At 43.1% G+C, this 24,301-nt stretch overlaps 1 protein-coding gene across 1 annotated transcript in view; it reads left to right on the top strand.

The window, feature by feature from the left end:
* The window catches only part of TBC1D2B (TBC1 domain family member 2B), a 46,047-nt gene that overhangs the window by 2,362 nt on the left and 19,384 nt on the right, over window positions 1-24,301 (top strand). Inside the window, exons 2-5 of the mRNA XM_066635940.1 lie at window positions 5,142-5,295; window positions 14,812-14,977; window positions 20,259-20,419; window positions 23,193-23,404. Coding sequence (XP_066492037.1) covers window positions 5,142-5,295; window positions 14,812-14,977; window positions 20,259-20,419; window positions 23,193-23,404 — 693 coding nt within the window. The remainder of the gene's footprint in view (window positions 1-5,141; window positions 5,296-14,811; window positions 14,978-20,258; window positions 20,420-23,192; window positions 23,405-24,301) is intronic.

Below are 24,301 nucleotides of genomic sequence, written 5' to 3'. Positions count from 1 at the left end.
CTTGCTTTTAACCCAGGTTAGTTACCCTAAGCCAGTGATTTTCAACCTTATTCGTCTCATGGCACACTGATAAGTGTGCACACTAAAATAGTCAAGGCACACTAAAATAGTCAAGGCACACCATCAGTTTTTGGGCAATTGACAAGGCACACCATGCTGTTGGTGGGGGGCTTACATCCTCCAATGGCCCTACTAATAAATGACCTTCTCCCAAATTCCTGTGGCACACCTGCAGACCATTCACGGCACAACAGTGTGCCAGGGCACAGTGGTTGAAAATGGCTGCCCTAAGCCATCCTCTGTTCTATTTAATTATTACTTATCTTGATTCCCAAAAGTTTAGGCAAAGAAGGAATGGTGAGGCTGCAATCCTGTGCATACTTACTTGGGAGTAAGTTGAATTGAATCTGGAACTTATTTCTGAGTAACCATGCTTGTGTGATTGGACTGTAGATGGTTTATTGCAGAACAGCTTTTGTAGACAACAGCCTACTTCATCAAGTGCAGGTAATAACATGCCCACATCATACTGGTTTCTTCCCACAATGCAGACAGATTGTAATTGGATGTTGCCCCAGCCATAGTTACATCCTTTGCATGTGTGGGTGAAGCCTTTCCTTATTTAAATTGGGGTAAGTTATTTGGAAACTGCTGTGGTATCAAAAGATGGTGGCAGTAGTAAGCTTTTGTGGATAGAGTGGCAAAAGATGCAACAATTAGCTCCTCTTCAATTAATAATTTAATTATTAATTAAATGTTCCATTACCTTGAGGGAGGCCTCTATGACTGCCCCTGCACTACAGGATGCGGTGCACGCCCCATTGGCATGGCTGCACCATCACAGGAAAGCTGGATAGGATTGCGTCTTGAGTCATCTTGTTTCACTAAATATACAGTATTCTTCATCTAAACGTATTTGCAGATGCCTTTGGCAAATTGCAGCTTCCCTATCCCCATCCCTGTATTTGATATGGCCTCCACTGTGTGTCATGAACCTTCTCTATAGCCCCCTTCCAGGGTTCTTTAGAAATTATGTTTGATACCCTTGCAATAGTCCTAATGTTTGAGTGTAGCAGCTACTGCCATGGTACACAGGGCTTCCAAAAACCTCAATGCACTTCTTCATTCCTCCATGAAGAAGTCTGTAACAAAACATTTATTTAAAAGATTTATATCCTGCCTTTACCATACCGAAGCAAATACCCAACGTGACTTACAAGGTCTGTGTTATACTCTAAATATTTCTGTGAGAGTTTTGTTGAGCCCTCTGAATTTGTGCTGTAAGTTTCAGACTTCTTGAATTTCCTCTGTCAACTTAAAGCTCTCTATGAGAGCATTTCTTGGGGAAGAAAGTCCAGTCCCACATAGGCTTCATTTTATTCTAGTTCACATGCTTTAATTTTCCTAAAGCCTATTCACAGTATGCATTTGTATCATGAGATGATCTCTGTCTCATTCATTATTCCCAAGTGTATACAATCTGTGTGAAATGGCTTGCAAACCCTAAATAGTGTGTCATTTTGTGAGCGCTCTCTGTCATGCGAATGCTGCAGTGCAACTGCCTTTCTGCTATGCTGGTGTAATACAGCTTTCAGGCTTGCAGCACTGGTGCAATGTGGTTTATGGCTGCATAGCTTAAGGGCCTTCAGATTTTATTTATTTGGGCATTGTGCTGCTTAGTCATTGAATAGGAACTGGCTATTCTCATGCACAATGCTTTAGACTCTTTTGCTATTGCCAGATTTTTGATTATCATGGCTATGCAGGGATGCAGTTTGAGCTGAGCTGGCTTGAATTTGGAGGCTTTAAAAACTATATAGTAGTTTCATTTCATTCTAGCCTTGCACTTTAATTGCAAGGCTTGAACCCATAAGTTCTTATTTTCTGAAGAAAGTAGAGATGACCTTGCTGGATAAAATAAAATCTGAAAAGGTGCTCAGTAAGAATTGTGTGGAGAAGTAAAACTTTGTTAAGAACCACAATTTTATTTGTAGTGCCACTGGGCTAAGTAGGAATTGCTTCCAACTGTCAGTGTTGGGCAATTTGACCCAATAAAAAGAAAAGCCCTGTGTGGACTGAAGTTCAGTCTAGCCCAGCATCCTTTTTTACACAGTGACCTTCCAGCTGCCTCTGGTGAGCCCATAAGCAGGAGGAAACACATTTTCTTGGATGCAAGTTCCACCAAGCCTTCTCAGAGTTACTTGGGGCTACAGTGGTTCCCAAACTGTCGGTTGGGACTCACTGGTGTGTCATGACCAGATTTTGGTAGTTTGCCAAAAGGTGATGGAAAGATCAGATAACTAATTGCCTAAAGCAGGGTTATCAAACTGGGGCGTTGTGATGCCCCAGCCTGAGGGCCCTGGCCTTTTTCCCCTTAAGGGGAGGAGGCAGCGACGTGTCGCTCAGGGGGCTGCAGGGGCTTGGCTGTACTTACCAGAGCCTCCTGCAGCCTTATGGGGTGCGGGGAGCCCTGCATGACCGCCTGCAGGGCTCCTGAAGTTTTGAAAGTGGAGCAGTCGCACTCCACTTCCGGTTTAGCAAAGGCGGGGCACAATCACTTCACTTTCAAAGCTTCAGGGAGCCCTGCAGAAGGTCGCACAGGGCTCCCCGAACCCTCGGGAGGCTGCAGGAGGCTGTGGTAAGTACAGCCAAGCCCCTGCAGCCCCCTGAGTGACACGCGACACTGCCTTCCCCCCCACAGCCCCCCCCCCACGCAAGAACTTAAGAGTGGTTTTCAAACTCCCTGAGAGTTTGAAAATGCTGGCCTAAAGCCCTGAGGCCATTCAAAGCAGCTGCCCTGAGGCAGCTGCTAATTACCCTGCAAAGAGCTCAGCTCCTGCAGTCTGCAAGCCTGTGTAAATATAGAGGTAAATATTTGAGGGTTTTTTCTGGTTATTACTACTTATAAATATTTATTTTTTAAAAAGTTTGCTAAGCGTAGGTGGGTCCTGATAGAGCTTATCAGGTCTCTCAAACTGTGGGTCGGGTGGGTCACAAACCAATTTCAGGTGGGTCCCCATTCATTTCAATATTTTATTTTTAATATATTAGACTTGATACTACCATGGTATGTGACTGCATTTGGGGAAATATTACAGACCTATACTTTTAACAAGCCACTATGTATATTCTCTTAACATTGATAGTCAATGGGACTTACTCCTGGGTAAGTGTGGGTAGGATTGCAGCCTAGGATCAATAAGATCAAAAATAAACAAACAATAAGATTTGATCAAACAATAAGATCAAAAATAAAACATTCAGGGAGATCAGATCAAGGGGCGACTAGGAGAATGCTTGCCTGAACAAAATGTTTTTAAAGGGTGGTGGAAGAGCCTCCAAAGGGAGAAAACACACACACCTCTCTGGGCGGGAGCTCCTCAGTTGATGTGTTGCCAGAGAAGACTCTCCTCCTCATTCCTATCAACTGAAACCCTGGTGGCACTGGAGGCCTCAAAATAACTTTCTCAGCTGCCCCCAAAATTTACATTACTCACAGCACTATACTATGCATGTACAATCAGTTCTCTTTATCCGCTAGGGTTAGGTTCCTGGAAAACCTAGCACAGTATTTCTCAAACTCTGGGCCGGGACCCACTAGGTGGGTTGTGAGCCAATTTCAGGTGGGGCCCCATTCATTTCAATATATTAGACTTGATGCTCCCATGGTACATGACTCCATTTGGGGAAATGTTACAGGTCGTACTTTGAACAGGCTACTATGTATATGCTTTTAACAATGATAGTAAATGAGACTTACTCCTGGGTAAGCGTAGGTAGGATTGCAGCTTAGGATCGTTAAAAATTTTCTGGCTCAATGATGTCACTTCTGGTCATGACATAACTTCTGGTGGGTCCTGACAGATTCTCGTTCTAAAAAGTGGGTCCCAGTGCTAAAAGTTTGAGAACTACTGCGATAGAGTGTTAAAAAAGTAGATCCCGGTGCTAAAAGATTTTGGAACCATTGGGCTAAGATATGTTTTACACAGTGGGCCTTATTTCAGAGTAAATATGCTGAGGATCTGCCTGTTAGTCAAGCATAATACAATACCATTGTTTGACAATTGGTGTGGGTGTGTGTTGTGTGTGAACCCTTGTGGAGTGGGTGTATTCCCCCATATCCCACAGCTCAGTGATCTCAGATTGTGAAACAGATTTACTTCCAGGTCACTTCATGCATTTTACAAAGACTTGTACTTATGCCTGAAAAGCTCAAGCTATAAAATTAGACTAAGATGCTGAAGGATTATTTGTTTAAACCATAGTGACCATTATCATTTGCCTTTGTTGTGCAAAGGAAATGAATTTTCTCCACACGTTTGAAATAATCCCTTCCTTGATCTTATCACTACATACAGTTCTGGCTTGGGCCTGTTTTCTTTTTTTTAGGGGAAAAACAAGAATGCTTAGACATTCTTCCTGTAAGCATGGATGTATCTTACCAACTGTTGAAAAATGTAAGTCACATCACATGGAATGGATTCCACAGTAGTTAAAGGGACACTTTCATTTTCTCTCTCCCCCTTTGCCCATACAAAGACATGCATGAGTTTTACATCTGGGGAATGCCCAAAAAAATCCTCCCACAAGTTTTTTTCCTATTACTATAACTTATCAGGTAGCACAAGATGTCTTGTTGTTTAAAGATGATCTTGTTGTTGTAGAAGTATCAAATGAAAATGAATACAGTACTTAACTTTCATGTTGTAGACCAAAGTTTGTTCAGTTTGAGGAATGTAATGGTAGAATGGGAAAGCTGGCTTAGCTTATTAACATAAAGAAAATATGCGCTATCTTGCATTGGTGCCTCCTGATAACCTTGTAGCAAAGTAGCCAGTTTAGAGATTTATGCCATTGTTGTGACCCCATATATGAAGTATCTATGTGAAATAGCAAGATTCATATCTAGTGGGTTCTCCAACAAGACCCCAGCTTATTGATGGGAACTGAGCTTATTTATCAAAGTTCCAAGCATCAGGGAATAGCCAGTCCTGTGATCTTCATTCTAATGGAGTTTACAGATAAGCAGATTATAACAGATTGAGGCTGTACATCTGCAGTTTCTGGTAAATGGCTCCTTTTTGTGTGTGTGACCTCCAACGTACCAGTTATATAAAGATTCCTGTTTTTCTATGTTACAGGCAGCAACACACCAGGACATGACTTACTGGCTACAGGAGCTTCAGCAAAAGAGGTGGGAATATTGTAATAGCCTTGATGCAGCTAAGAGGGACAGCCGAACTTCACCTACGCCAAGTGATTTCTCCAAAGGGCTCGTTGCCAAAGACAATGCTGGTAATGTAACATTGAAACCTACTGAAAGTGTTTCTGTATACTGCATGATTTAGTGGTTGCCAATATCTTTATTTTTCTCTTTGTAAGACTCATTACACAACTTTGTTTTCATGAGCAGCAGGTTGTGGGTACAATTGATGTGTGTAAAGGATGCTTGATGACCGCCTTTATTGGATTGTGCCCACTGCTGTTTAATGATGTCTGGTGGCTTATTCGTTTCATGTTGGATTTTTTTATATCCATCCTGTTCACAGTTCTCAGGGTGGGTGAGGATACTCCAACCATAGAAATATAAAACCAAATTATTATAAACAGTTGTATTTCACTATGATTAAAAATTGTACCCTGCACTGTGAACATAGTCCTAATGATGGTCCCTGCACAAATATTGTAGATTGTGTTACATTATTTTAGCCTAGAGTTATATGTGCCCCATATAATTAACATTTGGAGGAACAGGGAGATCAAACAAACAGTGCAGAATGCATCTCAAGTACATTTTAGCTCCCATGGGGTAGTCCTGCAAAGTTTCATCTGTGCAGTCTGTCAAAGCCTCTCCCAGACATATTCTAATGTTTGTATGATAGACTTGCAAGGCTTTTTTCAGTGTCAGTAGTTTCCTCTTGTCATTTCCTGTTCCTGTATAATAGATGGAGGTAGTTAGTAATATTGTTGTAACCCATTCCCCTCTTCTTTATATTAATAAAAAACCTAACTAAATGACCATTCCTGCACAGGAATATTTCACAGGGAACATGTTACTACCAAAAAATTAAGTTTTTTTTTTAAAGTATAAAAAAGCAGGGGGAGGCTGTAATTCTCATCACTAATTACAGCCAAGATTGGTCCAGTGAATACCACTGCCCTTTTTACAGCTATAATAACCAGGCCATCATGACAGCGATGAGTATGCTATTATGGAGCAAATATCCCATTTTCTCAGGCATAAAATATTGTGCTTGAGTGATGTATGAATGTGCTATTAACCCACAACAAAAAGTATAGGATGACATACTGATTGCATCCTTAAAATGCGAGAAACAAGTGCACATTGACACAAATATTTATGTGTGTATTCACTGGAGACTGTTCTGTAATGCTGCCTGTAGGCCAATTTAATGTTGGTAACATTACACTGAGACTAAAAAAGGTTATCTGTCCCTCCTCCAAATATCTATATCATACAGTTGATTAGCTGTACTGTACTTATTAATAAAAGTGATTGATTCTCATGATCTTGCTAACTTTATGAAGTCTGCTTAGCTCTTTTTGGGTGCAGTCTGATACATGTATACTTCATACTGAGTCCCAGTGCTCATTAGGACCTACTTCTGAGTCCATATAGATAGGATTGGGCTAGATCAGGGGTGCCCAAACCCTGGCCCGGGGGCCACTTGCGGCCCTCAGGGACTCCCAATCCGGCCCGCAGGGAGCCCCCAGTCTCCTTTGAGCTTCTGGCCCTCCGGAGATTTGCTGGAGCCCATGCTGGCCCGATGCAACTACTGTCAGTGAGAGGGAGGCTGTTCGACCTCTCATGTGAGCTGTGCAGCAAGGGCTGCTTGCTGTTTGACATCTGTGATGGAGTAGCAACAGCGAAGGAAACACCTGCCTTGCTTTGTGCAAGGTCTTTTATAGGCCTTGAGCTATTGCAAGACTTTCATTCATTCATATAAGTTCCATCTCTAATATATTCATTTATGTAAATATATTCAAATTTTATTCCCGGCCCCCGCTACAGTGTCAGAGAGATGATGTGGCCCTCCTACCAAAAAGTTTGGACAGCCCTGGGCTAGATGGTGCTTTAAATTCATAACTCATAACAAGTATACCTTGTTTTTCTTAAGATAATTGAGCTGTTGAGTGTGCCAGTTGCTGCTACTTCATCATACACTCCAATTCCAATACCTGGAATTTTGTAAATCTGCTACTGCATTACAGTATTCTGTAGCTGTGTATGTATGTGCAAATGTTTTTAATTCATGATGGAAGTTAAAATTCATATTATTTAAAGTAGATGTGTTCTAGTTTTTTGTTGTCCAGCTGAGACAAGAACTTTATTCATGGGGATTTCCCCCTTAATGTTCATGTTTACAAAGAAGTGGGCAGTTGATGTAAAATACAGCAGCATAGTGTGTATGGGAACCATTGTAACACCCATGTGCAGTAAATTATAATAATTGGAAACTGCTTTGAGCTTTCTATTTTTTCTGTTTTTTTATGGTGGATATGTGTGTGTGTGTGTGTTGTCCTGTTGACATAATAAGCTTTGTGTGTGAGTGAATTTATGAATAATTACTTTCTGCATTACAGTGGATACTAGGGAAATTTTATTCGTTCATTGCCCAACTTCATCATATTAAGGGTACAATCCTAACCCCTTATGTCAGTGCTTTCCAGCACTGGCATAGCAGTGCCAATGGGACGTGTGCTACATCCTGCAGTTGGGTGACACTCATGGAGGCCTCCTCAAAGTAAGGGAATGTTTGTTCCTTTACCTCAGAGCTGCGTTGCCTTAGGGCGTTGCTGGAGAGTGCTGACATAAGGGGTTAGGATTGCGCCCTAAGTTGCTCAACTTCATCATAATTTAAAATGAGGTATTTCTGATGACAATATTTAGACTGCTCTCTTATATACTTACCTGCAAGCAAATCCCACTGAGCTCATTGAGACATTCTTCTCAGTATACAGTCAGTTTTTTATATGTGAACTTGTTATCCTCAGGGGGCAGAATTGCTATTTACCTTGCATTATTTATGATTTTGTTTTCATTATCTGTGAATACTGTGGGTGGGGCAAGCCCAGGGAAGGAGCCAAGAAACAAGTGGAGGAGGAGGACGACGGGTGAAGCAACCTCTTCCTCACTGCTGAATGTTGAGGCCTTATTGTTGAGTCAGCAGCCTTCAATGAGTCAAGGGATAGCAGGATTATCACCCAGTCCCATAGACTTCAGAGTAAGATTCAAGTTCATAAAGTTCATAGAGTGTATGATGAAGTTGATTCCCTGGAACCTATTACCATTTTCCCCATAGGCTCAGTGATTCAGTACCTTCTAACTTGGTTTCCACTAGGTCAGTAGTTCTCAAACTTTTAGCACTGGGACCCACTTTTTAGAATGAGAATCTGTCAGGACCCACCAGAAGTTATGTCATGACCAGAAGTGACATCATTGAGCCAGAAAATTTTTAACGATCCTAAGCTGCAATCCTACCTACGCTTACCCAGGAGTAAGTCTCATTTACTATCATTGTTAAAAGCATATACATAGTAGCCTGTTCAAAGTACGACCTGTAACATTTCCCCAAATGGAGTCATGTACCATGGGAGCATCAAGTCTAATATATTGAAATGAATGGGGCCCCACCTGAAATTGACTCACAACCCACCTAGTGGCTCACAACCCAGCCCAGAGTTTGAGAAATACTGTGCTAGGTTTTCCAGGAACCTAACCCTAGCGGATAAAGAGAACTGATTGTACATGCATAGTATAGTGCTGTGAGTAATGTAAATTTTGGGGGCAGCTGAGAAAGTTATTTTGAGGCCTCCAGTGCCACCAGGGTTTCAGCTGATAGGAATGAGGAGGAGAGTCTTCTCTGGCAACACATCAACTGAGGAGCTCCCGCCCAGAGAGGTGTGTGTGTTTTCTCCCTTTGGAGGCTCTTCCACCACCCTTTAAAAACATTTTGTTCAGGCAAGCATTCTCCTAGTCGCCCCTTGATCTGATCTCCCTGAATGTTTTATTTTTGATCTTATTGTTTTGTTCAGTCTTGGTTTCATTGATTGTATTTCTAACTATGTTTTGTATAGAGTATTTTTACTAAGGCAAGTCGCCTTGAGCATTCTTTATAATGAAAAGGGAATGATTGGCCCCTGCCAGTTCTTCGTTAACTTCCTTTGTGCTCACCCACAAGCATCTTCTTATGCCACATCAGAAAATGCTTCCTTATTATCACCATAAGGAATGAAACTGCTGAAACTGGTCATCTTGTGGCAAGCAATCCCCACTTGGCCTGTAACTACTACAAATTTTTGCCATACTATTTGTGCTCATTGTGGTGATTATCTCTTTTCCCACTCCAGCAGCCACCAGATTGGGAAACATGCATTCTGTTGGAAGTGCCGTGTATCCCTGTATCCATGTGTTGTCATATCAGTGGTTTCACTTATTTTTGATTCTCAAATTCACCCCCCATCATGCTTATGACTCGCCTATCTTCATTTACAAACATTTTGCAAAAGGAAGCCTTTTGGAAAAGGAAGCAGACAGCGAGAATCTAGACTCATAGCTGCTAGAGCAGCAATTTTCAATCTTTTTCAGCTCATGGCACACTGGCAAGGCACTAAAATTGTCAAGGCACACCATCAGGTTTTTGACAATTGACAAGACACACCATGCTGCCAGTGGGGGACTCGTATCCCCCAATGGCCCTACTAATAAATGACCTTCCTTCAAATTCCTGTGGCACACCTGTGGACCACTTGTGGCACACCAATGTGGCATGGCACAGTGGTTGAAAATGGCTTTGCTAGAGGAATGCTAGAGGTAGTGCAACTGCTAACAGGAAACAGATGGGAAAGAAAGCAAACAGTGAGAATGTTTGCTTCCTGTTAGCATTCTTGCTGTTGCCACCTCTAGCAGGTACATGAGTGTGACGGGGGATCTGAGAAGGTTTCACTGTTACCCATGGTTTTGGGTTTCAGCGGTAGCAGCAGGAACGTATCCCCCATGAATACGGGAGGGAATCCCTGTACATAATGGACCGGGCAGGGGTTCTTTCCCTTGGAAAAGTTCTATTTGGTGATCTTGCAGCAAGGCTTACTTTTTTCTGTAATTTTAAGCTTTTGGCATTATAGCAGTAATGGTTGGAGTAAATGTCTTGTGTAATTTGAATAATTGTATGTTGTAACACTGTTAAGTTTTGCTGTTCTGGTAACAGTTTTCTAGCTTGCAGGAGGTCGGTGTCCTTGATTTTAGCTTAAAGAAATGTCCTTCCAAACATTTCTGTGGGGTTTTTTTTCCTGGTTGTGAGAAAGGAATGTGTACAAATGTGATGTTGCTTTACCTTCCTTATGTATACCCCAGTCATGAAGCAGTGAGATGTGCTTAGATTCTGAAAGCTGTATTGTGAATACATGTGGGGATAGTACTATTTCATCCTGCAGATTTTCTTGCAATGCCTCTTCTACGAAGTAGCTTATGGTGGTTAAGAAGCAGATTACATGATACATGAAAGGTGACATTAAAGCTTGGAGGAGCCCAGGGAAACTTCAAATGTAAGAGTGGCAAAGACTTCTTAAGAAACATCATGTAACTGGAAAGGGGCAGGCAGAAGAAGGAATAACCAGAAGGGCTGCCTGTTAATCCATCACTGACTATTTGGCTGATGGGTAGACTTCCTAGTAAGTTGGATGCTGCTGGATTTAGAAACTAGAGCAGTACAGTACGCTCAGGAAGGCTCGAGGACTGTGTTCAGAGTTAGGCCACTGTTAAACTATCTCTCCAGGTTCTGATAGGAGAACATAAGGCAGGAGTGGCACTCTGAATGTACTGCTTGCACATCTGAATGAGATGCTTATTGCTTATGTAAACACACAGTGTTCTAGTGGGGCACTTACTTGTGAAGATTTTGTTAAATATAATTATAATTAGTTAAATATAATCAGGCCCCTCCGGTAGTCCAGGAGGAATACACGGTCAGCTGCTGCGACATGTTTGCCCAACACTTTGCAGATAAAATCGATCGTATTCGTCGCGACTTGGATGCCACATTGACAATGTCTGATGATGTCCCCTTGGCAACTGCTTGTCCAGTGTTGTGGGATTCTTTTCAGCTTGTGCAGCCTGAGGATGTGGACAGACTCCTTTGGAGTGTGAGGCCGTCTGTCTGCCTGTTTGACCCTTGCCCAGCTTGGCTGATTAGAGCTGCCCGGGGGGGGACGGGGACGGACTGGCTGAGTGGACGGGGAGGGTGGTCAATTCTTCCTTGGTGGAGGGGACGTTGCCGCTCGCCTTGAAGCGGGCGGTGGTTCGCCCCCTCCTGAAAAAGCCCTCCCTGGATTGCACTGTGTTGAATAACTACCGGCCAGTCTCCAACATCCCGTTTCTGGGCAAGGTAATTGAGTAGGTGGTGGCGACCCAACTCCAGAGGGTCTTGGATGAAGCAGATTATCTGGATTCTTTTCAATCTGGTTTCAGGCCGGGCTTCAGAACGGAAACTGCCTTGGTCGCCTTGGTGGATGACCTACGCCGGGGACTGGACAGGGGGAGTGCATCCCTGTTGGTCCTGCTGGACCTCTCGGCGGCTTTCAGTACCATTGACCATGGTATCCTTCTGGGCCGACTGGCCGAGTTGGGAGTTGGAGGCACTGTTTTGCGGTGGTTCCGCTCCTACTTGGAGGGTCGGTCCCAGATGGTGGTGCTGGGGGATGCCTGTTCGACACCCTGGCCTTTGAGGTGCGGGGTGCCACAGGGTTCAATTCTGTCCCCCATGCTGTTTAATATCTACATGAAACCGCTGGGAGAGGTCATCCGGGGGTTTGGAGTGAGGTGTCATCAATATGCTGATGACACCAGCTCTATCTCTCCTTTCCTCCAGATTCCAGGATGGCGGTTGAGGGCCTGGAGCGCTGTCTGGAAGCAGTAAGGATCTGGATGGGGGCTAACAAGCTGAAATTAAATCTGGATAAGACAGAGGCTCTCCTGTTTCGGAAATCCTCGATGCAGGTGCTGGATTATCGGCTTGCTCTGAATGGGATTGCACTCCCTCTGAAGGAGCAGGTTCGCAGCTTGGGGGTCCTCCTGGACTCGCAGCTGCTCCTGGATTCCCAGGTGGCAGCTGTGGCTAGGGGGGCCTTTGCTCAGCTTCGGCTGGTGCGCCAGCTGCGGCCGTACTTGGATCGTGCAGACCTGGCCACGGTGATCCATGCCACGGTGACATCGAGTTAGATTATTGTAACACGCTCTATGTGGGGCTGCCTCTGAAGACGGTTCGGAAACTGCCATTAGTGCAGAATGCGGCAGCCCGTGTGGTCACTGGAGCTAGGCGGTTTGACTCTGTCAGTCCGCTTCTCCGGGGGCTACATTGGCTGCCCATTCGTTTCCGGGCCCAATTCAAGATGCTGGTTTTGACCTTTAAAGCCCTATACTGCTCTGGGCCAGGATATCTTAGAGACCGCCTACTCCCGTACAATCCGGCTCGCCCTCTCAGGTAATCAGAGAAGGCCTTTTTACAAGTGCCGCCATCCAAGGAGGTCCGGAGGGGGGCGGCTGCAAGAAATAGGGCCTTTTCGGTAGTGGCACCAACATTATGGAACTCCCTTCCCCTTGACTTGAGAATGGCTCCCTCTCTTGAGAGTTTCCGGTGAGGCCTGAAGACACTGCTGTTTACACAAGCCTTCTGATTCTTTGGCCTTTTTAACATTTTTTCACATTTTCTAGTTTTTACAGGCCTGATTCCTCTGTAACTTGCTCTTTTGTACTCTTTTTATTCTGTCTTTTAATCTGACTACTGTTTTTTAAGGTCGCTGTTAATGTGTTTTTAATGTTTTTATCTGCGATTTGTCTTAATTTATGTTTTTAAATGTTTTTTATATGTTGTTAGCTGCCCTGGGTCCCTTTAGGGAGAAGGGCGGGATATAAATAAAGTTTATTATTATTATTTATTATTAGTGATCAGTCTAGTTCAGCCATTTTCAACCACTGTACCTTGGCACACTGGTGTACCGTGAATGGTCTGCAGGTGAGCTGCAGGAGTTTGAGGAAAGGTCATTTATTAGTAGGGCCATTGGGGTGAGCCCCCCACCACTAACAAGCTGTGCCTTGCCAATTGTCAAAAGACTGATGGTGTACCTTGAAAATTTTAGCACCCTGTCAGTGTGCTGTGAGACAAAAAAAGTTGAAAATCACTGGTCTACTTCAGGAGTGTCCAAACTTTTTGGCAGGAGGGCCACATCATCTCTCTGACACTGTGTCAGGGGCCAGGAAAAAAAAAGAATTGATTTACATTTCAAATTTGAATAAATTTACATAAATGAATATATTAGAGATGGAACTTAAATGAATGAATTAAGGTCTTGCAATAGTTCAAGGCCTATAAAAGGCCTTTCCTTTGCTGCCACTGCTGCATCACAGATGTGAAATAGCAAGCAGTGGAGGGAGCCCTTGTCCCACAGCTCATGTGAGAGGTTGAACAGTTGGCTGTCATGCTGAGAACAGTTGCATCAGGCCAGCGTGGGCTCCAGCAAGTCTCCGGAGGGCCAGAGGCTCATTGGAGACTGGGGTCTCCCTGAGGGCCAGATTGGGAGTCCTTGAGGGCCGCAAGTGGCCCCAGGGCCGGGGCTTGGGCACCCCTGGTCTAGTTCTTATGTTTTCTGTTGTAAGGAAAGAATTAAACGTTAGGAAGTGGTGTCCTCTCATATTTAGCAGGGAGAGGGCTACTTTCTGTCTTCACCCCAGTATGGTATCTTTTCCAGTGTCTGTTACTGATGTCTCTTCTGTATTGTTAGGATTGTGAGCCCTTTGCGGACTGGGGACCATTTATTGATTTATTTTGTGGACCACTTTGTGGAACACAGCATATAAATACTCTTAACAGTCTGCACTCTCCATGTGTTCATTTAAGAGTTGGGGAGGCCAGTGCAAGGAGTTGCACTGACCTCCCCATTCTGGATCCAGACTTGGCATGGTAAGATTGTATTGGCTGAGCTCAGCCAATGTAAGGGTCAGGGGAGGAAGTGGGGAGGAGGCGGGAGGGAGGCGTTCTGGGGTGGGGGTAGGGTGGGCAGTGGGTGTTCCCATGGGTGGGGAGTGGGAGGCTGAACCAGAACCCGGCAGTTAGTCTGGATCCTAGCCCCATTCCTGGGTGGTACAGATTTGAATAGACCCATTGGGGCCACTTTGGCTCTCCCTGCGGTAAGAGGAAAATTTCCCCTTGCCCCATCTGAGCCACAGTCAGCCCCAAACTTGTGCTGGATACAGTGCAGGCCCGCTGACCTTCCTGTTGCAGTGTAAATTAGGATTGCGCTGCCTGTTTGGTTGAATCGCAGTTGTCCTCTAAGAATCTTCATGGTTGCGTGCAGCAGACTGTTGCTGTTGCGTGCAGCAGTCTAAGAGGAATGCTCTTAGACTGCATTCCTGCACATGTTTACTTGGGAGTAAGCTGCATGGAACACAGCCGAACTTACCTTGGAATGGATGTCCATAGGACTGTGCTGTTAGTAAACCTTGATAGTGTGCTGTAGGGCTTGAGGTATTACCTCTGCAGTACAAACATTGTTGGATTGCTTTACTACATACCCACATTGTGAACTGCATTCAGGGTGAGACTGGAGGTGGACTTGAAGGGCAACTTGGTCAAGGATTTGACATTTGTTCTGGACACCCTTTCCAATGACAGGTTTCCAATGACACATTAGAACTTGTGTGAATCAGCCCTGAGGAAACCTTTATGTTAAACCTTTATGACACTGAGATGTCAGTTACATTATTACAAATGTATGTTGTTTTTAAACCCTCCTTAGATGTGAATCTTTTACCTCCAAATACCTCAGCAGAGAGAGCCAGAAACATCCTTGCAGTGGAGACAGCACCCACAGAGCTGGTGGGGGAACAAGCAGCCTGCCAGCCAGCTCCAGGCCAGCCAAGTACCATTAACTTTTCTTTGAAGCAGTGGGGCACCGAGATCAAGTGAGTATTGTGTGTGTGCTCACCTGAGAAGCTTAACATAAATGTGACTGTGTAACTTTAAAAATGTTTTATGTTCAGATCAAGCCTGTAGTAGGTGGTGGGAATTGAGGTTGTGGGGGGAGGGGGGCTTTGCACAGTTGGCATTTGAGCCTAGATTCCAATAGCAAAGTCCAACATGTTATTCATTGACTCTTGTAATCACCTTCTGTCTTGGAGGGGGAAACTGCAAATATGTGGACCGAAGCAGGACAGGCCAGAACTAACAATGCTCAGGGAATGGATTTTGTATGGAAAAAGCAAACACCAGCAGGGACCCATACAAATTCACATGGAAGCCCAGTCCAGTTACCCTTCACACCAAAAGCATCCTAGGGGCAGTATGGTCACCACGAAGGCCTGCAGTTTTTTCTTGTACCATCATTAAATCTTTGCCCTAGCGCGAGTATCTGCATGCTGTGATCTGGTGCCAAGGACATTTCCTGGTGGCATGAGGAAAGTGGGCATGTGGAATGGGTGGGGGGCAATGTGTGTGCAGAGTTCTGAACTCTTATTTTTGTATCTGAAAGCGATTGTGTATCGAGTTATAGATCCTTTTCTGTTATACTTTTCTCCCACGCTCATTTCTTCTTTTCCACAGTCTGCATGTTGGCTGTGATTTTGGAAATAGATTGTTACAATCCCAATACAGATCTTTGGGAAAATTTCAGTCCTTGTATTCCCCAATTGCTCTGCAGTTGCCCTCAGCTTCTGTACCACTTAAAAAGCTACCCCAATCCATTAGAGGACCTGTCTTTGTAATCTGTGACTACTAAGGTCTTTGGAACCCTTGACAATTCTGTCAAAAACTTGTGAAAAGGTCAGGTATACATTGTCAAACCTCACTGAGAAACAAGGATGATATTTCAAAGAATTCCTATGAATTATCAGTAGACAATCTGACAAATGCTGTCCACCAGTTTGTGGCGTAGAACCAAGGCTCACAGATTAATAATTTTGGAATTGCTGTTACATTTGTGCCTTGCAGACTTCTGGTAAAGAGGGTGGATTTAAAATATTTCTTTTCCAACAGAAGTTGTACCCATGATGGCTGCTATCAGTTTTTTTAAGCAATCAGCCCAAAGCAAAAAGGATAAAACACTGAACACTGCAGGGAGAGATCAATTCTTAAAGAAATGGATACATAAATTTTCTTATGTTTTTGGACTCTTTACGATTGAAATTACTGTTAAGTAGCCTTTGCAAAGAGTGGATATAGCCAAATTCTGTTTTTATGTGGTTTTAAACTCTGGTTGTAAGATTTTAGATAAATAGGTGTATAGCTTAGGTGCTGATCAACCTAATGAACTTGAAAACACTGAACAAGGAGCAGTAGATTTAAAAAAAAAACTTGCATGTACCTTAACAGAATAATAGGGTTACATTTGAATTCTTAAAGCTTGTTTTAAGCTTTATATATTATATATATACATATAAATAAGCTTACATATATAAACTTTATAACATAAATCATATGTTATTTTATATTATGTTATATGCTTATTCTTTGGGGGAAATCCAGTAGCATGAATATTTTTTTTCCCCTGCCCTTTGGAAGAAACATCTGTGTTCAGCAGCTGAGATTATCCTTTTCAGAAGATCTCTGACAGAAAGTCTTGCTACATTATTTTAAAAAACCTAAAATGGATAAAATTGCAGCCTCTGTGTTCCCTTCCAACAGTGGAAAAGACACATGAAATGTCTAAGAAGTAACCATTGTGAGACTGAAGTCGCTTTTCTGACCTTGGCCCTCTTCTGGCAATGTACTCCTATGATCTCTTCACCTTTTTTACGCTTAATATCCATAATGGTAGCCCTTTGTTACTGCTGAAAGGCTGCCCTGACATGTAATCCTCCAGGTGCTGCCACTTCACAAACGTTATTAGTTTCAAGGAGGTGGAGCTGCAGTCCTAAGATTGTGCCCTGGTTCCTTTTCCAGATCATTACAGAGCAGGGCATGTGCAGCAAGTGTTGGCTTGGGAGCCCTGGAAAAACTGCACCATATCTTCCTTGTGATTTCAATGAGTGGTATTGATTGTTTTCCCCACCCCCACAGTACTGAGCCACACACAAAAGGCTTTTAAAGCAAAGATGTTGGGCCTGCAGTTCTGAATGTGCTTTAAAATATTTTCTGTGCTCCTCAGTTAGACCACAAAAAATGTCCTCTCTGGCTTTGGAATATTAAATCTTGGAAGTTGTTCACAGCAGAACTCAGGCTTCTTTGATTAGCTGCTTTTTGGATTTATCCTCTCCTCTAAGCAGCAAGTTCAGAATCAAAAGCTAGACATTCAGTCTGCACTTACAGAATTATGCAAACTAAGAAGATTTGCACTCACTTCAACTCCCTGCTTTCCTTATATTTGAGTTTGCTGAAATAACTGCAGATTCTTTGTAACAGTAGTGGCAGCAAAGAGCGAGGAGTGAGGGAAGACAAAGGTGAGTGGGTGTTGGGAGCAGGGGAGAATGAGAAGGCTGTGCGAATTACACAAGACATGAAAGCTACAACTTCTTGCCATTAGAAACCCTTCCCAGCTTCCATCTATAAGTTTTCACCAGACACTGTCAAACTGTTGTAGAGATTTCTTTAGATCTGCAAGAGCTAGAAATAGTCTATTAGAAATTAAAGCTGTGCAGGCGTAATGTTCCTGAGATGCTAACTCTGGCTCAGAAATCCAGAGCAATCTGCAAGATCATGTTTCTCTTTGCTTCACCCCCTCATTCTTTCTTGTACTCAGATTTTCCTTTACTTCCTTTAACCATGGTTTAGCATGTCACATTGCTAAGCATGGTTGAGAGCACTCCTAAACCCCAGTTCAGAAACCAAATATCAAACCTAGATTTGTCAATCAGGTTGAAGAACTTAGCCCCGCTGGATATAATATCAAACTATTGATAAGGGAAATGTAAGTGTAAAAGGTTGTGATTCCAGACATATTCCTGATCACTGAACCATGGGCGTTGCTTGGGAGCATCACTTCTACATAGAAATTGGCTATGATTAGTTCTGTGCCACAAGCCAGATTATGCAGTCATTCACTGCACACAAGAACACAAAGAGCAGAAGCCAATAAGGTATCCTTTGCTAGAGTTTCCTATACAAGTCTCAGAATATTTATTAACAGTGTTGTGTTATGTTTTTCTTTGTGGATACACAAGGGTTTTGATGCATGAGTAATAGTAAAGCTTTGTTAGGAAGGCGAAAAGCACATCCCTCTTGGTGTGCACACAGGGTATCAAAGAAGTAACCAGGGGCTTACTAAGTCAGCCATGGGAAACTGAGTTTTACCAAGTTCTCTTTGTTCAGCTGCTTAACCATGCCACAACACTTTCTCCTTCCAAAAAGCAGTCTTTTTATCTTATGCTTTGACTTTTTCTCTTTGCAGAACTAGCCAATATGACTTTATTTGTGTGTTGTAATGGCTCCTGAGTAGTCTGAGTAAAATTGTAACAGGCAGAAAGTGGAGCATTTGTTCTTGTCAGGAGCATGTTGCCTATATGCCACATCACATGTGCCTAAAGAGGAAACATTTGCTTTTTCGTTTGTTGGAGCACATGACTGTAAATTCCCTCTCTTGAGCTAGAGAACCAAATGCTTAAAATGCATGAACTGTAGTAGCCCCTAGAATGGTGTCACCCTGAGATTTTGCAACCAGAACTTTTGTGTTTAAATATAGAACTTAAACAAGAAGTCACTTTTCACCTTGTGTATATATTCCCAGTAGTGTTTGACAGGCAAATCTATTATTTCCACAAGTACTTAGTAGTTGTTAAAAGTATTTATGTACCCTGAAAAACTATTTACAAAGTGATTTACGTAGCAAAATAGATTTAAAATTGTTCCCTATCCCCAAAGAGGTTATAGCCTTAAAAAAGACAGAAAAGAGACACATGTAGATAGACAGAAAAGAGAAGCTGTACTGGGGTCAATAGGAACAGTGTCTTTCTCCTGTTGAAGTACTGTATAAAAGAATAACTGCTTTAAAAGATCTATTTTAAAGGCCAGTTGGCAAGGTGCTAAAAGTTGCTTTCAATACTTGCTTTCTATGCAAAGTTGAAGTTTTAGTACTGTTGCCTTTCATACATTTTAGAAATGGGATAAATTGACTTAGTAAGTGGATTTTGAAGATACTTCTGTTGTCTGGCGCTATAGCAAGTAGCCAGGTCTATGTTTCAGAGGTTCACTGAGGCAGGCGTTGGCACCCTGGTGATCCCAGATTTCTATTTAGTTTTTAAAAGCAACACTTAAAAAGTTTTTAAGTGTCACAAGCCCAGTTCAGATGGTCCTCCTGGTCATGGTTTGGAAGATCAGAACCAAACGGCTGGGCCATAAATGCTCTTTTCTCTAGTGTGCAGCTTTACTTTCAGTTTCCTGCCTAGCACAGTCCATAGGTAGTCACTCTTGTGGCACTCCTTGTGATTCTGATCAATTTCAGTAATGTACTGAGCTTTTTGTGCTCTTCAGATCTGCCTTGTTTGAGCCAATGTGGGCCAGTTGTGATTGACATGAAAGCACTGTATTCTTATATGAAATGTTGCTTCTACAAAGCTCTGTGAGAAACATGTCACTGAGTTGTGGTGGTTTTGGGAAAGCACCCAAATAAACTAGGAATATTTGAGATTTGTGGTTGAATCATTCAGTTTTGGGTGTCTTGCATTTAACTACCATAACATGATTTGCTTATTTTTAAGAGCAGGACATCAAAATTTAACATCTTCAGACATAGGTATTGCTTTGTTTGTAATAGTCTCATCTGTTCTAATTGGCATTCAGATGACTTTTTTGAAGCAGACTCTCTTTACCTGGGTGGAAAACTTCCAAAGCTCACATTGCTTCCAAGGCTGTCTTTTATTGCCTGAGGCTCTCGTTAACATGCTAGGAATTACCTCTTTTAATTAATTGTCTAGTCCTCCTTCTGTACAGGGATTTCCAGTGTGGCAACTGCATCAGTTTGTTTTTAAACTTTGTAACTGTGAGTCACCTTTAAAGTATTCTGTGGAAAGGTGAGATAGAAACATAACAACCACAAATTCATTCTAGACTTCCCTGGAACTGATACACTTATAAGTCCAGTGTTGGGTCACCTGCAGTGACTAGATCATTCCTTTTTGGAGTAAGTTTGGAACCAATGCAGAATGACTCTTTCAGATGGGATGCTCTCATTTATTTTGAACTGTGTGCACCTTATTTTTCAAATTTCACTAACTGTTTTCATCTGCATAACAATTTTACGTCTTTACATCACAGGAATTCTGTGTCTTCCTTAAGAACTGGTAAAGGAAGCAACGAAAACCGTAAGAGTGTGTTTTACACAGAGGAGTGGGAAATGCTAGATCCGTCCCCCAAGGATTTGGAGGAGTCAGTGGCACATGAAGAAAAGCGGAAGGTGTCAGCAGAACCCAGCAAAGGTTTCAGATGCTTCTTTTTTCCACCCATGTTCACCTCTGCAGTTCCTGCCGTTGCACTTTGAGGGTTGTTTTTTCAATTAGTTAAGGACTGCAGCATTACATTACCTGATTAATCAAACTGATTATCTGGTTAAATTTGTGAGAGTTGCTGAAAAATCCAGTCCTCAATTAGTTGTGTGCTCCCTACTCCTATTCAAGATAGTTAGGTCAACCTATAGCTTGTGGCTTGTCTTTTCCTCCTTCTAAGGCAGTGATTCTCAAACTTTTCTGGCCTGCAGCTCCCCTGATCCTTGTGGGCATTGGTCACGGCTCCCCATTAAAATACCTCACCCCAGTTACTCCCAAAATGGGGATGAAGGTGTTATAATTATACACTAGAAACAAAAAAACAGCTGCCAGTACTCTGAGGCTGCAATCCTAACCACACTTAAATGAGAGTAAGCCCTATTGAACAAAATAGGACTTACTTCTGAGTAGACCTGATTAGGATTGTGCCCTGAGTTTGTTAGCAGCACACCTGGAGGGCTTTGGAAAGGGAGGGGGGAAGTGATGAATTTGCTGGGAGAGGGGGAAGACTTTGTTTTGTGTGCATCTGCTAATTGCAAACTGATGCAAACTGAGACCCAGAGACTCTTTGCCTGCAATCCTAACCTCACTTTCCTGGGAGTAAGTCCCATTGAACACAATAGGACTTACTTCTGAGTAGACCTAGCTAGGATTGTGCCTTTTGTCTTACAATAGCAGCCAACATGGGAAGCACCCCCCCAAGGAGGCAGGAGGTAAAAGGGGGATGGGTGAAAAGGAATGGGTATTATTTTTTAATCAATTTTTGGAGACAAATTCATCAAGAGTGGCTTTTTTTCTTTTTTGAAGGGGGAGGAAAAAGAGAATAGTGAAGATTAAGCTGACACAGACCCCAAGCCTATGTAGGTCTACTCAGTTCAATTTGAGTCAATAGGACTTACTCCCAGGAAAGTGGAGGAAGGAGGCTCCCTCCTTCCCAAGCGATGCGCTGCCTGTACTTACTCTTCCCTCCCAGTTTGAAGCCTGCCAGGAGCACGGCCCATGCTGATGAGATGCTGTACCTCTGCTGCTGCCCCGCCAGCCTTCTCTCCACCTTCCAGTCAGCCTCCAGCCAGCCTTCTCTCCACTGTGCACCTCCAACCAGCCTTCTCTAGGTTTGGCAGGGAGGCTCCACCACCTCCCCCCCACCATGTTTCACGCACTCTCCCCACTTCACACTGCCCCACCCGCCTTGTCCACAGCCGCAGAAAAGCAGCAAGCGGAGAGGTAGCATGTGCAGCTGAGCTGAGCGGCTACAGCCGCCTCTCTCCCTGAGATGCCTCATGACACCCCTGGAGGCTAGCCACGTCTCCCTAGGGAGCCGGGATGCACAGATTGAATACCTCAGTACTAGGGAATGACTGGAGAGGGAGAAGAAGCACTGCTAAATTGTGTTTGTTTGCCTTAGTGCAGGGGTGTCAAACTCATTTCATACGGAGGGCCACATAGCGTTCATGATGCCTGCTGAGGGCCAGAAGTGATGTCATTGGGCAAGAAGTGATGTCGTTAGGCAAGAAATGATGTCATTAAACAAGTCATAACCAAAAATAAACACTTTTTTCTCACTTAGGAACTCCTTAGCTGCAAATAACAAAAGAGAAAATATATGAATCTTGATCATATTTCAAGATATGGGGAAGCCCAATTTTCATGTGGGCTGCCTCTTTAGCAGTAACACCTCAGCACTAATCAGCAGCTGAAAGCCTGAGGGCCGTATAAAAAGCTTCTGCGGGCCGCATCCGGCCCCTGGGTCTTATGTTTGACAACCCCTGCCTTAGTGTGTTCACAAGAGACTAGAATTTGTTTGGGGAAAAAAAGATCTGGAGGAAAGAAAGAGGGGGAAGTGTTGATCAGATAAGTTAAGTCTGTTGATGAGATAAGCAAAGCTTATGAGCTGTGTGTAAGGGAGGAGGAGGAAGCAGGAAGGATCATAAACTTGTAATTGAAAGAATTTCACAAACTGCTACCTTTTCAGCTTCCTCTAGGCCCCAAGGAAGGGCCATAGCTCAGTGGTTAGACACATGATTTATATGCAGAAGATGTCTGATTTGGTCCCTGATATCCTCAGAAGGTAACGGCATTCTGTGCGCTTAGGCATAGTCATGCCGGCTACATGACCAAGGAAACTGTCTCTGGACAAACACCAGCTCTTTGGCTTAAAAACGGAGATGAGTGCTGCCCCTAGAGTTGGACATGACTGGGTTTAATGCTGGGGGGGGCGGGGCGGGGCGGGGGGGGATACCCTTATCTTCAGATAGGGCTTGGAATGACCCTTGTATGAACCCCTGGATATCCCTGCTGGTCAATGTTTACAATACTGAACTAGATGACCCAATGATCTGACCTGTTAGGAGGCAGCTTCTAATTTAACTCTTTTCCTACTTCTTTCCCAATTTCAGGTTCACTTCCTTTTAGTGGCAAAATAAGTTAACCACGCTTGCACACCATCAAAGTAGTTGAATTTGTTTTGCTTCATACTTCTTAGGTGATTTCTTAACTGTTAGAAAAAATTCCTCACAGCTTGAGATTTTAAAAAAACTGAATCCCAAGAAGGCAAATGGCTTACAATTGATCACCTTTGATTTGGTTTTTGTTTGATTCTGTCTCTCTAGATTTGGTGAGCAAGTACAGACACATTTTGTAACAAATGGAGGAATATGTCCAAAAAATGTTTGTTCTGACCTAGGAAAAACTATATCTTTTTATGTAGGCGGTTCAGCCTTTCCATTTGATTTTGGCCGCATTCCACACAAAGCAAGGCGTCCTTTAAAGGAAATGATTGCAACAAGCAAAAACCGGAATAGCACTGAATCTTCTCCGGTCGAGTGTAGTGGAAACAAGCTGGCTTTGGAGATGCAGCTGAAGTTCCAGAGTCAACAAGAAGAGTTGGAAAGTCTCAAGAAGGAGCTGTCTAGCCAAAAGGTAACTGCAAGCAGGGAATGAACAGCAACGGAAGGAACTGGTGTTGGCACAACCTGTTACATTGCCAGATAAGGACTTAGCAAGCTGATACTGGAGGCAGATATATGTAAAATAAGAGGATTTAATGGAACTTGTCCATGCTGGGTGTCCTAAGCACGTGCACACTTTTAATCCAGAACTGTGCCTAAATTCCTTATCCCTCATTTCTCACAATCCAGAGGTGTGAGGTGCCAGCCAGATCCTGGTGCATTCACAAGGTTTTCCTCTTGGTAGCCTCAGTGAGGACAGTAACTTGCATGCTTGCATGTATTTATTCATTCTCAACAACATATTCAGTTGATACCAGATGTATTTTAAAAAATACTGGTGATTAACATTAGTGACACATGTACTTAAATTCAGTTGTTACCTTTACAAGTCCCTCCCATCTGTACTCATAAATAACACATTTCTAGTGCAAAACAAGATTCATTTTTCTGTTTGAAATATTGAGTTATTGTTATTTTCACACTTAACAAGTTCTGTCTACTCTAACTGGTTGTCATAGCGACTCAACAGTTTACTCTGAGTCTGTTACGTCTGTCCTGATTTCTTTGTATTTTTAAAAGCAAGTGGCTGATCTCTTCTTGAAGCTATAGGGACTAATGGGACCTTGTTGATGCCAGAAGACAACTTTTTGTGGTTTAAGAACTGAATGGAGGGGAAGCTTAAATGCAGTTGCTTGAAATGACATCTAGTATATGGTCCATGTGCTGCTATGCATATATTGCTCCTATACCTGTCCAGCCCTTGGTGGTTCTCCCTACTTGCCACCCTCCAGTTGTCCATCTGGGAATGAGTTCTTAACTATTCACCTCTTGGTGGTTCTCTTCACAAAACTTTGAAACTGACTCAAAT

This window comes from Tiliqua scincoides, chromosome 8 (assembly GCF_035046505.1).
Source record: "Tiliqua scincoides isolate rTilSci1 chromosome 8, rTilSci1.hap2, whole genome shotgun sequence".
NCBI lineage: Eukaryota > Metazoa > Chordata > Lepidosauria > Squamata > Scincidae > Tiliqua > Tiliqua scincoides.
Note: the sequence above shows the minus strand (reverse complement) of the source record. Positions and strands in the feature narration are given on the sequence as shown.